The sequence below is a fragment of the Aquarana catesbeiana genome, linkage group LG04, assembly GCF_042186555.1.
Source record: "Aquarana catesbeiana isolate 2022-GZ linkage group LG04, ASM4218655v1, whole genome shotgun sequence".
Taxonomy (NCBI): domain Eukaryota; kingdom Metazoa; phylum Chordata; class Amphibia; order Anura; family Ranidae; genus Aquarana; species Aquarana catesbeiana.
Genome location: NC_133327.1, coordinates 38504879 through 38518489, shown reverse-complemented (window position 1 = coordinate 38518489; position 13611 = coordinate 38504879). Strand labels below are relative to the sequence as shown.

The window sequence follows — 13611 nt, the reverse complement described above, 5'->3', positions numbered from 1 at the left end:
ACCCAAGCGGGAGATATTTTGGCCACGTGAGATACGCTTGAGACATATGTTGCAAATAGCAGCGGTGCGATCTGATGCACTCGTCTCAAAAAAGGCCCACACCAAAGAACTTTTTGAATAACGCGCAGAGACTGCAGCGCCCTGCACATGTGGAGCTTTGGGGTGTGATGCAGTCAATGTGCTGCCCTTAGGCTGGCCCCTGGAGGGCATCCTGCCTCGTTGGTGATGTGCTGCCGCCTCCTCCTCCTCCTCCTCCTCCTCCTCCTCCTCCTCCTCCTCCTCTCTCCTATCAGGCACCCACGTTGAGTCAGTGACCTCATCATCCCCTCCCTCCTCATCACTGGAGCAAACCTGGCAGTATGCTGCAGCAGGGGGAGCATGACTGCCAGATTGCTGTCCTTCTTGGGCACCCCCTCTGTCCGCGCTCATGTTACTGCCTTCATCGAGCTCAGTATCGTCATCAGAGCCTTCCAAACGCTGGGCATCCTCCTGGAGCATGTACCCAACACTGTGGTCAAACAGTTCGAGGGAATCCTCATGAGGACATGGTGGAGCTAGGGAAGGAGTCACTGATGACATTGAGCTGAGGGAAGAGGCCGCTGCTTTGCCAGACAAAGCACCCTGGGCATGGGTGAGAGAGGATGAGGAGGATGAGGACGGCTTGGTCATCCACTCGACCAAGTCTTCCGCATGTTGCGGCTCAACATGGCCAGCTGCCGAAAAAAAGGCCAAGCGTGTCCCATGGCCACGTGCTGATGAGGATGCACCGTCTCCACGACCAGCACTAGACACAGAGCCTGCTTGCCCTCTCTTATTGGCTTGTGACTGTCTGCCTCTCCTTCTTGGCCTTCCAGACATACTAATGGCCTGTAGCTGCACTAAGCTGGGATAGAACACCTGTAATTTTCTTCAAGTAGCTTTATATACTGTAACCAGACAAGCCTGCCTGTCAGTAGGAAGATAACAGGAACGGATCTAGCTGAACACTGTGAGCAGGACGCACTGTACTAAATGTAAATAGTCTAGCTGCCTGACCGTGGTACTAATAGGATCAAATAGAACACCTGTAATTTTCTTCAGGTAGCTTTATATACTGTAACCAGACAAGCCTGCCTGTCAGTAGGAAGATAACAGGAACGGATCTAGCTGTACACTGTGAGCAGGACGCACTGTACTAAATGTAAATAGTCTAGCTGCCTGACCGTGGTACTAATAGGATCAAATAGAACACCTGTAATTTTCTTCAGGTAGCTTTATATACTGTAACCAGACAAGCCTGCCTGTCAGTAGGAAGATAACAGGAACGGATCTAGCTGAACACTGTGAGCAGGACGCACTGTACTAAATGTAAATAGTCTAGCTGCCTGACCGTGGTACTAATAGGATCAAATAGAACACCTGTAATTTTCTTCAGGTAGCTTTATATACTGTAACCAGACAAGCCTGCCGGTCAGTAGGAATTTAACAGGAACGGATCTAGCTAAACACTGTGAGCAGGACGCACTGCACTAAATGTAAATAGCAGGAACGGATCTAGCTGAACACTGTGAGCAGGACGCACTGCACTAAATGTAAATAGTCTAGAAGATAACAGGAACGGATCTAGCTGAACACTGTGAGCAGGACGCACTGCACTAAATGTAAATAGTCTAGAAGATAACAGGAACGGATCTAGCTGAACACTGTGAGCAGGACGCACTGCACTAAATGTAAATAGCAGGAACGGATCTAGCTGAACACTGTGAGCAGGACGCACTGCACTAAATGTAAATAGTCTAGAAGATAACAGGAACGGATCTAGCTGAACACTGTGAGCAGGACGCACTGCACTAAATGTAAATAGCAGGAACGGCTCTAGCTGAACACTGTGCGCAGGACGCACTGCACTAAATGTAAATAGCAGGAACGGATCTAGCTGAACACTGTGAGCAGGACGCACTGCACTAAATGTAAATAGCAGGAACGGATCTAGCTGAACACTGTGAGCAGGACGCACTGCACTAAATGTAAATAGCAGGAACGGATCTAGCTGAACACTGTGAGCAGGACGCACTGCACTAAATGTAAATAGCAGGAACGGATCTAGCTGAACACTGTGAGCAGGACGCACTGCACTAAATGTAAATTGCAGGAACGGATCTAGCTGAACACTGTGAGCAGGACGCACTGCACTAAATGTAAATAGTCTAGAAGATAACAGGAACGGATCTAGCTGAACACTGTGAGCAGGACGCACTGCACTAAATGTAAATAGCAGGAACGGATCTAGCTGAACACTGTGAGCAGGACGCACTGCACTAAATGTAAATAGCAGGAACGGATCTAGCTGAACACTGTGAGCAGGACACACTGCACTAAATGTAAATAGCAGGAACGGATCTAGCTGAACACTGTGAGCAGGACGCACTGCACTAAATGTAAATTGCAGGAACGGATCTAGCTGAACACTGTGAGCAGGACGCACTGCACTAAATGTAAATAGTCTAGAAGATAACAGGAACGGATCTAGCTGAACACTGTGAGCAGGACGCACTGCACTAAATGTAAACAGCAGGAACGGATCTAGCTGAACACTGTGAGCAGGACGCACTGCACTAAATGTAAATAGCAGGAACGGATCTAGCTGAACACTGTGAGCAGGACGCACTGCACTAAATGTAAATAGCAGGAACGGATCTAGCTGAACACTGTGAGCAGGACGCACTGCACTAAATGTAAATAGCAGGAACAGATCTAGCTGAACACTGTGAGCAGGACGCACTGCACTAAATGTAAATAGCAGGAACGGATCTAGCTGAACACTGTGAGCAGGACGCACTGCACTAAATGTAAATAGCAGGAACGGATCTAGCTGAACACTGTGAGCAGGACGCACTGCACTAAATGTAAATAGCAGGAACGGATCTAGCTGAACACTGTGAGCAGGACGCACTGCACTAAATGTAAATTGCAGGAACGGATCTAGCTGAACACTGTGAGCAGGACGCACTGCACTAAATGTAAATAGTCTAGAAGATAACAGGAACGGATCTAGCTGAACACTGTGAGCAGGACGCACTGCACTAAATGTAAATAGCAGGAACGGATCTAGCTGAACACTGTGAGCAGGACGCACTGCATTAAATGTAAATAGTCTAGATAGAAGATAACAGGAACGGATCTAGCTAAACTGAATACAGTGTATATATATATATGCAACACCTGGGATGCATATATATACACAATACACTGTAAGTGCAGCTAACTGACTGACTGTTCTGCCTAATCTATCTAACTCAAATCAAATGACACTGTCTCTCTCTCTCTCTATCTCTCAGCACACCGGAACACACACTACACAGGGCCGCCGTGCAGGCGGCCTTATATAGTGTGGGGTGTGTACTAAATCCCCTGAGCCATAATTGGCCAAAGCCACCCTGGCTTTGGCCAATTACAGCTCTCTCTACTGACAGCGCTGTGATTGGCCAAGCATGCGGGTCATAGTGCATGCTTGGCCAATCATCAGCCAGCAATGCACTGCGATGCCGCAGTGAATTATGGGCCGTGACGCGCCACACGAATTTAGCGCGAACGGCCCATAACGTTCGCAATTCGGCGAACGATCGAACAGCCGATGTTCGAGTCGAACATGGGTTCGACTCGAACACGAAGCTCATCCCTATGAGTCAGAGCACAGGTGGCCACACCTCCCACTACACCAAACACTCCCAGTCCCAAATCAAAACAACCGGACACAGCCTAAAGCACAGGCCTGGCTAAATTTACCTGCACTTGGACCCTGAGCTATAGAACAATCCTAGTCTACCACCTACCTTCAAGTAGAGGGTGCTACATATATATATAGGTGTAACATGGTCATAGTGCACTTTCACATAGGCGACTGTGGTGCGTTAAAAACAGGCAACTAAGCTGCAGTTTTACCACCTCCTGGCTCCTAAATGCTAAGATTACTTCCTAAAAGGTGGCACCGCCTGCCAAAAATCTCCCTTTGGATTAAAAAAAAGGCTGATGTTCTGGAGGCGGCAGGATTGCCTCCTGAACACCTGCCAACCATCGGTATACTGTTATCTAAAAACTGATCCACCTCAGTTCGATTTAAAAGGGAGTCAAAGGGTAAGTTCACCTTTTGTACACTTTTTTTTTCTAAATTCCAGCTCCCCTATGCACCAATTGACCCTATGAACCATTCATTTACTTTTTTTGCAAAAATATCAAAGCTTTCCATTAAATCTACAGTCACTTACTTTTCTTGTCTAAATCCACGTTTCCAGACTTATTGGTGCACAGGAGAGCTGGATGTTAGAAGAAAAAAAAAAGTGTACAAAGGTGAACTTACCCTTTAAGCACTCCTGCCAATGTGAAGAAAGCTTTAAAGGGGATATAGTGCATATAGTACAAGCCTTTTTTTATCAATGTTAAAGCACATCTTCACCCTCAAATACATTACCTTTCTTCTCCATTCCTCCTCCGGTCTTCTGCAAGAGTAACGCTCTTTTTTTTCCTTAATATACCTTCCTTAATATACCCCCCCGCACTTCATTCGCCAAGGCAAATGATGTCCTCCCTTTACCCTCTGGGATATGAATGTCACATATCCCAGGGGGCAAAGCAATGTGTATCATTGTGAGGTGCACCGGCTGAACCTAGAACAGCCACAGCCTGCACCAAAACATGCCGGCAGGGGACCGATGACTGCCAGAAGAGAAAAGGGTCTCAGCTGGATTATGCTGGATCTGCTGTGCGGCTAAGTATCTGAAATATGCAGAACTCACCGCCAGGTAAGTAGGGGTTTTTTTTAGAAATGGGGGGGAGTAGTGAAAATCCACTTTAACAAAGCTTTGGAAAACGTGGTATTTCCCCTGACCAGACTGGTTTTATGCCTAAAAAGGCCACAGATGTCAATCTATGTAGGTTTTTACACATACCCAGTTAGGTCCAGATATTTTCAGTGGCGGGATGCTGGTTTTACTTGATTTTGAGAAGGCTTTTGATTCTGTTGATTGGAAATATATGACTACGGTGTTGGAAGTGTTTGGCTTCGTCCCTCACTTTAGAAAGTGGATTGACATTCTTTATCATTCCCCAACCGTGGCCATTAGATTGAACAGAATGTTGTCGGTGCTTTTTTCTGTGGGTAGGGGCACTTGCCAAGGATGCCTTCGTCACCGGGTCTTTTCGCTATAATGATCGAGCCCTAGGCTGCTGCTTTGAGGGCTTCCACTAAGGTACAGGGGATAACTGTGGGTAGTTTGAACGAAAAAACAGCTCTGTATGCCGACGACGTGGTTTTTTTTTTTTGCGTGACTCGGATACATCTTTGACGGCGGCATTAGACATTTTAAATTCTTTCACCAATTTTTCAGGACTGAAAGTCAATGAGGGTAAATCCCAGATTCTCCCACTCCCAGATTCTCCCACAAGTCTCCTAGTTGTAGGGTTCCTGTCGACTGCCCCTTGCAACAGGTAGCTATGATTAAATATCTGGGTCTGTATATTTCCAACTCAGTGTCGAACTTTATTGCATTGAATGTCACTCTTCTTTTGTCAAAGCTCAAATCTAGGATACTGGCATGGCAAAATTTACCTTTAACGCTCATTGGAAGGGTGAATTTATTAAAGATGAAAATGTTGCCTCTATTTCTATATATATTTCATAACTCACCTGTCTGGATACTGAGATATATATTTAAGAAGATTGATCAACTGGTTACGACTTTCCTGTGGCAAGGGTGCCACCCTAGGATCAAACTCAATTGTTGCAATTGCCGTGGAAATAGGGGGGCTGGCGGTCCCTGATTTCTATCGTTATTTTCTAGCAAGTCTGCTGGTCTTCCCCCATAGGTGGTTTAGTCTTCCGGATGATGATGTTGCAACTACCCTTGAAGAGGCTATTGTCAGCTCTTATGAGGCACTGGCACATGTTTCTACGTGGAAACAGGGCTCCGTATAATGTTACAGTATCTATGCGGGCAAATGGTAGGGCATGAGCAGTGGCTAATAAGGTGAGTGGCGATGCAGCGATTTCCCCTCATGCACAGTTATGGAGGAATCCCAACCTGATCCATTTCTTTGAGGACCCTGATCCAATCATTTGGACTAAATTTGGTATTAAGACATTGGGGGATATAGTGGGTGATGGGGAAACTCCTTCAGTTTGATACTCTAAAAAATAAATTTAATCTCCCCAATGCTCACCTGTTTTGTTATTTGCAACACTGCGGACCAGTGCAAAAAGCAAGGTCCATAAAGACATGGATGAGCAAGTTTGGGTGGAGGAACTTGACTGGCCTGCACAGAGTCCTAACCTCAACCCGACAAAACACCTTTGGGATGAATTAGAGCAGCAACTGTGAGCCAGGCCTTCTCGTCCAACATCAGTGCCTGACCTCACAAATGCGCTTTTGGAAGGATGGTCAAACATTCCCATAGACACACTCCTAAACCTTGTGGACAGCCTTCCCAGAAAAGTTGAAGTTGTTATAGTTGCAAAGGGTGGACCAACTCAATATTGAACCCTACAAACTAAGACTGGGATGTCATTAACCACTTCAGCCCCGGAAGATTTTACCCCCTTCCTGACAAGAGCACTTTTTACGATTCGGTACTGCGTTGCTTTAACTGACAATTGCGCAGTCGTGCGACGTTGCACCCAAAAAAAATTGACGTCCTTTTTTCCCCACAAATAGAGCTTTCTTTTGGTGGTATTTGATCACCTCTGCATTCTTATTTTTTGCGCTATAAACAAAAAAAGAGCGACAATTTAAAAAAAAACAATATTTTTTACTTTTTGCTCTAATAAATATCCCCCAAATATATATATAAAAAAACAATTTTTTTTCCTCAGTTTAGGCAGATATGTATTCTTCTACATATTTTTGGTAAAAAAAACGCAATAAGCATATATTAATTGGTTTGCGCAAAAGTTATAGCATCTACAAAATAGGGGATAGTTTTATGGCATTTTTATTTATTTTATTTTTTTACTAGTAATGGCGGCGATCTGCAATTTTTAATCCTAACTGTGACATTATGGCGGACACATCGAACACTTTTAAAACTATTTTGAGACCATTGTCATTTATGCAGCGATCAGTGCTATAAAAATGCACTGATTAATGTGTAAATTACACTGGCAGTGAAGGGGTCAACCACTAGGGGGCGATGAAGGGGTTAAGTGTGTCCTAGGGAGTGATTCTAACTGTGGGGGGATGGGCTTCAACTCACATGACAGCGATCGCAATAAGCATATATTGATTGGTTTATGCAAAAGTTATAGCGTCTACAAAATAGGGAATAGTTTTATGACATTTTTATTATTATTTTTTTTTTACTAGTAATTAAGGATGAGCTCTGGCGTGTTCGCATGCTGCAGGCGCCGAGCCCGCCAGGAAGTCAGCACTGCACAGCGCTAATCACAAGCAGTGAGACATTTCCCGATGTTCGGCTGCAGAGATCGGGAAATGTCTCACTGCCTGTGATTAGCGCAGCGCATTGCCGACTTCCTGGCGGGCTCGGCACGTGCAGCATGCGAACACGCCGAAGCTCATCCTTACTAGTAATGGTGGTGACTGCGACATTATGGCGGACACATTGGACATTTTTGACACTATTTTGGAACCACTGCAAGCAATGGGGGGAAAAGCGAACTTAGGACTTTAAATGGGACGCAAGGGAAAGTTTGCGCCCCCATCCTTAATATCATGAAAAAGAGGGGGGAAGGTTGGGACTTTGAATGAGGTGCGCATGATGCAGCCCAATCACACTCACAGAGGTGAATATGTTTGCACCTCTGTGAGTGTGATTGGGCTGCATCATGCGCACCTCATTCAAAGTCCCAACCTTCCCCCCTCTTTTTCTCTATTTTGGGACCATTGTCATTTATACAGCGATCAGTGCTATAAAAATGCACTGATCACTGCGTGCAGTGAAGGGGTTAACCACTAGGGGGCGATGAAGGGGTTAAGTGTGTCCTAGGGTGTTATTCTAACTGTGGGGGGGTGGGCTTCAACTCACATGACAGCGATCACTGTTCCCGATGACAGTGAACAGTGATCGCTGTCATGTCACAAGGCAGAACGGGGAAATGCCTTGTTTACATAGGCATTTCCCCGTTCTTCGGCTCCACGACACGATCGCCGGGAGACCGGCGGACATCGATTCTGCCGGTCCCGCGGGCATGGTCACCCTGTACTCAGCGGCGTGCTGGCACCCTCTAGCCCCGCCACTTAAAGGGGACATACAGGTACGCCCATTTGCCCACCGCTGCCATTGTGCCAATGTATATCGGCGTGCAGCGGTCGGAAAGTGGTTAAAGTTCATGTGCATGAAAAGGCAGGCGTCCCAATACTTTTGGTAATATAGTGTACTTTAACTGCTTCCCATCCCCGTATGTATATATACATCCTCGGATGGTGAGGGTAAGATCTTGGGCATCAGTGAAGCGATGCCCAAAATATCTTTTTTTTTTAAAGGAGTCAATTTCCTACAAAGTAAAAGAAAGTGATCCATGCAGCTATAGAGCAGCTGGATCTCTTTTACAGGCAGCAGAAAAGGGTTTTCCCCCTGCCGTCCACGCCTGCTGCCTTTACTGGGCTGTACTGAGCGATCAGACTCCCGGTATCACTACTGCTGGGATCTGTGAAGCACTGGGAGGGGAGGAAGGTTAATCGGTACCTGCCTCCACCTTTGTGGTGTCAGAAATCGGAAGCGACAAAGATTGTTACTTCAGTTTTCAGTTTGTTATTGACAAGTCGTTACTGGCTTGTAAAAGCATCTCATCAAACCATTCTCTGTTTGACCAGATGCTTTTGAGAGCAGAGGGGAGATCTGGGGTCTAATAGACCCTAGATCTCTTCTCAGAGAACAGGTCAGATCTCTCCATAAAGAGGACCTGTCATGGCCTATGCTATCACAAGGGATGCTGTTCATCCCTTGTGATGGCAATTAAGTTTCATTTTAAAAAAAGAAAATTAAAGTACAGTGTAAAAATATTTTCTTAGTAATGTTTTTATCGTGGTAAATAATTTTCTATAATGTAAAAAATGTTAAAAAAATGTAAAGCTTCCCCATGCTCATATGCAAATGCAAGCACGTACATAGGTCCCGCATGCATATGTAAACGGTGATCGCACTGCACATGTGAGGTACTGTCGCGAACGTCAGTGTGCGAGCAATAATTCTAACATCAGACCTCCTATGTAACTCTAAACTGGTAGCCTGTAAAGGCTTTTAAAGTGTCCCCATGGAAAAGTTTAGGTACCATAGTTTGTTGCCGTTCCACAGGTGTACTCAATTTTAAAGCGTGGCATGTTTGATAGCTATCTAATTTAACATTGACAAGGCAGTACAGCTTGAACATAGATTTGCAAATGTTATAAAACCTCTGTTAAAAAGTAGTAGTGTAGTGTTTGGTCTTAGGTAAGTATATTTATTAACTTTTTTTTCCCACAGGCTTTTTTTTTTAAATTTTACTATTTTATTAAAGTGTTTTGGCATGGGGGAAGTGTAAAAAAAGCAGACAATGCTCGGTAGTACAAGGTCTGGTTTAAGATAAAAAAAAAAAAAAAACTGATAGGAGTACATTGATATGATTTTTTAATATTCTACATCATGATTTTTTTCAGTAAAATGTGTAAATATTTTATTTATCATATAATTAATAATCCTGAAATTATTTAAAACAAAATATTGCTTTCAAATCTATTGTTGTCATTAAATGCTTTAGCCTACTGAATATGTACACCAATGAAAAAGTTTTAACATTTCAAGTGATATCCTATAAGTAATCACTGTAACTGACTTTTTTTTATTCTTCACAGCTTACTCCTCCGGCGTAGATGGTAAAATAATTTACTATAAACTTTCCTGTAGTTTGTTGTCATTTGTAGCATATGAGAATGCTTATAGATAAATACTATCTACCTTATGTGTCTAACCTTGAAATCCCATATACAAACACACAAATGTTTTATCCGAAAAGTGCATTGTCACATAAATTATAATAACAACCAAATGATATAAAAAAAAAGCCCTTTTGCTACAAAAATATATATTTACAATAATATCCTCCGTTTTTGTAGTGTAGTGCTTTATTTGATATATGTACATTTGAAAATATATACACAAATATATAAATACATCTATAAAAACATCTCCAAAGTGCATAAAATTCCTTTCTTTTAAATGTAATCTACAGTGTGCTTGTTTTACTTTTTCCCAGTGAACATCTACCAATGATAGGACAAGATCCCAGTCCTTGAGTAGGTCAGGGTGCTTTTTTTAATACAACTGATATCCTTTCATATCTGTCTTGATGGGTAAATAAATGACTCCAAGATTTTCCCAAAACAGACATTCATGGATGAAAGAAACAGGACTTCATATTGTAAAAACCTTTTTCATTAAAAAAAATAAAATAAAAGATATAGTATGGCATTCACATATGTTGGCGCACAGACCTCGCTTAAACTCAGTAGCATCCAAAATCCCGAGTTGTGAAATGCATGTATGATCATGTTTCTGCCTCCTCCTCCCTACATGTATTATGACAAGGACTTCATCAAGGCTTTTTTTTTTTTTAAAGTAAAAAAAAAAATATTCAATAGAGACCTTTTTTTTCTATTACTGTGCATTTGGGAACATCTTGGAGTATTTATGACAAATAAAAAAGGATAATAATTGTTTCTAGTATATTGACCTACTCCAGTACTGAGGAGTCACATCTTGGGTGAGTTCATGACCTATCATGGCGGTTGTGGTAGCTCACTGTGAAAGAGGAACAAGCACATTGAGGATTACATGTATAAAAAAATACTTTTTATGCACATGGGTGATTATTTTAGAGATGAATGGCCTACTCCATATTACCTATTCTATTATTGTAGGGGTCAAAACTTGGTTGAGTTCTTGCCAGATCATTTGTTAACGCTCTCCAGTAAAAGGTGAATTACCTTTACAAGGAAATATTTTTTGCACATTATCAGCATTTAGATTTTATAGCTGTGTATATTATTTGTAAGAATCTGCATTAAAAAGGGAACTTTTCAAGGCTATAGTCTAACTGAAAGAGAATGCTTTAGGTTTACCCTCACATGAGGTTGTTGCCACAAATCAACGAACAACGCCCTGGCTATTCGGTCATCCAGCTTGGTTTGGGTAGGATCTTTGGCAGTTCAAGCACCATCTCACTTTCTAGACAGTGCCACTCTGGCATATATGCAATATATCAATTTGGTTAGTGAGTCTTTCTAGAGTGCCAGACAGGCTTGGATATATCAGCACACCAAGTAGATTATGAAGCAAGCAAAAAAGGCTATGCTGATATTGCTGATATGAAACTTCAGTAAATTCTGCTTCAGAATCTACTTGGTGTGCTGTTTTTCTCTTCGTCACTGGTTTCTGTACAGTACCAACGTTAAGCCATGCACTATTGCCTATGAATATCTGTTCGGATATTCACAGCTGACTCTAGCACCAGGGAGTGACAGCAGATCAAAAGTCTCTAAGATCTCTCTTACTGTCTTTACTCACAAAACATCCTTGGAAGTTGGTTGCCTCCTTCCAAAATTCATGCAACCCCTTTTTCCTATGATACCAGACTACATCCTGAGATGACAGTCCTTTAGTCAGCTTTCAGTAATTAACAGCCGAGGCCTCACGAACAGCGAGCACATGGTAGGATAGCCCATGGGGGGAAGCAGCACCCCTTAGGCTGTGTTCCTCTCCTACAGGGACCCTTGAACGGAGTAGTGTGCCGCTCAGGCTGAGCTGGTTTGGGGAGTGGTGTGGAAGATGAAAGCATCCGCTGCTACAGGAGTGCTGGCGGGGGAGTGGTGCTCATCCTGGCTCCTGTGGTGGCTGGAGAGAGAGAGGAGGTAATCTCTGATGCTGCACATCCAGGTAGGTGTTCAGTGGTGAGATGACAATCTCAGCCTGGGCTCCCTGGGTTGTCATCTCACCACTAAACACCTACGTGGATGTGCGGCATCTGGGATTTCCTCCTCGCTCTTTCCTCTCCTACAAGAAAAGACCTGAAAGCTCTGTGTCGCATAGTATTTATACTACTCCCAGCAGCCATCTGGGCCACCCTACCAGGGATTTTCCAGGGCTGTATAAGTATTCATGCTGCCCATGTGCTTTCTCCACACCTATTTTCTAGAGAGATCCACAGTTCTTCAGAAAGCAGGGACAGCAATCAAACCTGCAGCAGGTAAAACACTGAACAGGCCAGAATAATCAACACAGTTACACCGATTTCAGTGAGTACAACAAAGCAGCAGCTTCACTGGATACAGTGAGCCAGAACTAAATTTACCTAAACCTAGCACCTATCTAGGAGGGTTCTACATGCATTTCAAAAGTTTACACTTTATAGAGTCAGCAAATAAAAAGCAGTTCATTTATAACATTTGTATTACTATTAATATTCTGACACAAATTTCTGTTTTTTCATTCTATTTCAGGGCCTCCTTGCGCTGTCCATCTTTTACCAACTATTTTAATTTTTGGAAGTTTCCTTATGTCATACATATTCATATAATATTGTCATGTACAGTCTTCATGTATTTTGACAGATTATTATGTAGGAGAATGAAGCTGTTGGGTTATGTTGCAGTCATAGATCAGTAACAAACTACAGTCACAATTGATCTAAAACTGAGTTTCTTACATACAGGCATTGTACAACAATTCCTCCCAGATATTCATATCCACTCCTGGAAATCCACCCTCCTGTCCCATTTGTATGACAACCATACTATACACACTTTTGAGCCCCTTCGCGATAGATTTAATTTACCACCTTCAGACTACTTCTCTTATATACATATACGCCACTTTCTTGGTAAACACCTTCTACCTTCTCATATCGAAATAGATGCCCACATCTACTCATTCCTCTCTGATAAGCAATCTACCTCGAAGGGTATCACGATTTTCTATAATCTGCTAAAAAGGACAGCACCCCTTTCCAAAACCAACTCAGTGAACTAATGGGAATCGGAATTAATTCAAGGGTTCCCCTGAGATATCAAACTTTTTGCCAAGGGTTTCTCCAAGGTAAAAAAAGTTGAGAAACCCTGATCTAAAACAGAAAAAGTTGGATGCCTGTGATTTTGAATTTTATTCACATTTTTTTTTCTACAAGCATTAGTTAAATGCATTATTCTATAAATAATTATTGTAAATATGACAGATTTTTACATGATTTATCAAGTAAATACATATGCAGTAAATGTGTTATATTTACTCACATTATATTATATCCTGTAATAAGAAATCAAATCAATAAATAAGCAATTTTTCCAGCAATGTATCTGAGTCTGAATTTTTCATTTGGATCTATCTGTGCCCCTGGACTGACACATTATAAAGGAAAGTTACCAATGAGCGTAATTCACCATTTGAGATTAATGCATCAACCCCTTACTCCTTTATACTGTAAGCTTTAGAAGATGCTACATGCTCGAAGTTCTAAGTAGTGAGTGGTCCAAATTTCATTCTAACCTGAAGTATAGCAAAAGGCAAAACTTTTTGTGTAGTTTTGTATAGATGGAGAGGGATTATGTTTTTTGCCATATTCCTCATCTTGAGGGCAGTGTCTAGACTACTCAC

At 42.7% G+C, this 13611-nt stretch overlaps 1 protein-coding gene across 1 annotated transcript in view; it reads left to right on the top strand.

The window, feature by feature from the left end:
• Nucleotides 1-13280, top strand: part of LOC141139167 (uromodulin-like) — a 135634-nt gene extending 122354 nt beyond the window's left edge. Inside the window, exons 15-16 of the mRNA XM_073625058.1 lie at nucleotides 9819-9839; nucleotides 12462-13280. Coding sequence (XP_073481159.1) covers nucleotides 9819-9839; nucleotides 12462-12538 — 98 coding nt within the window. The 3' untranslated portion in view covers nucleotides 12539-13280. The remainder of the gene's footprint in view (nucleotides 1-9818; nucleotides 9840-12461) is intronic.
• The last annotated feature ends 331 nt before the right edge of the window (nucleotides 13281-13611 follow it).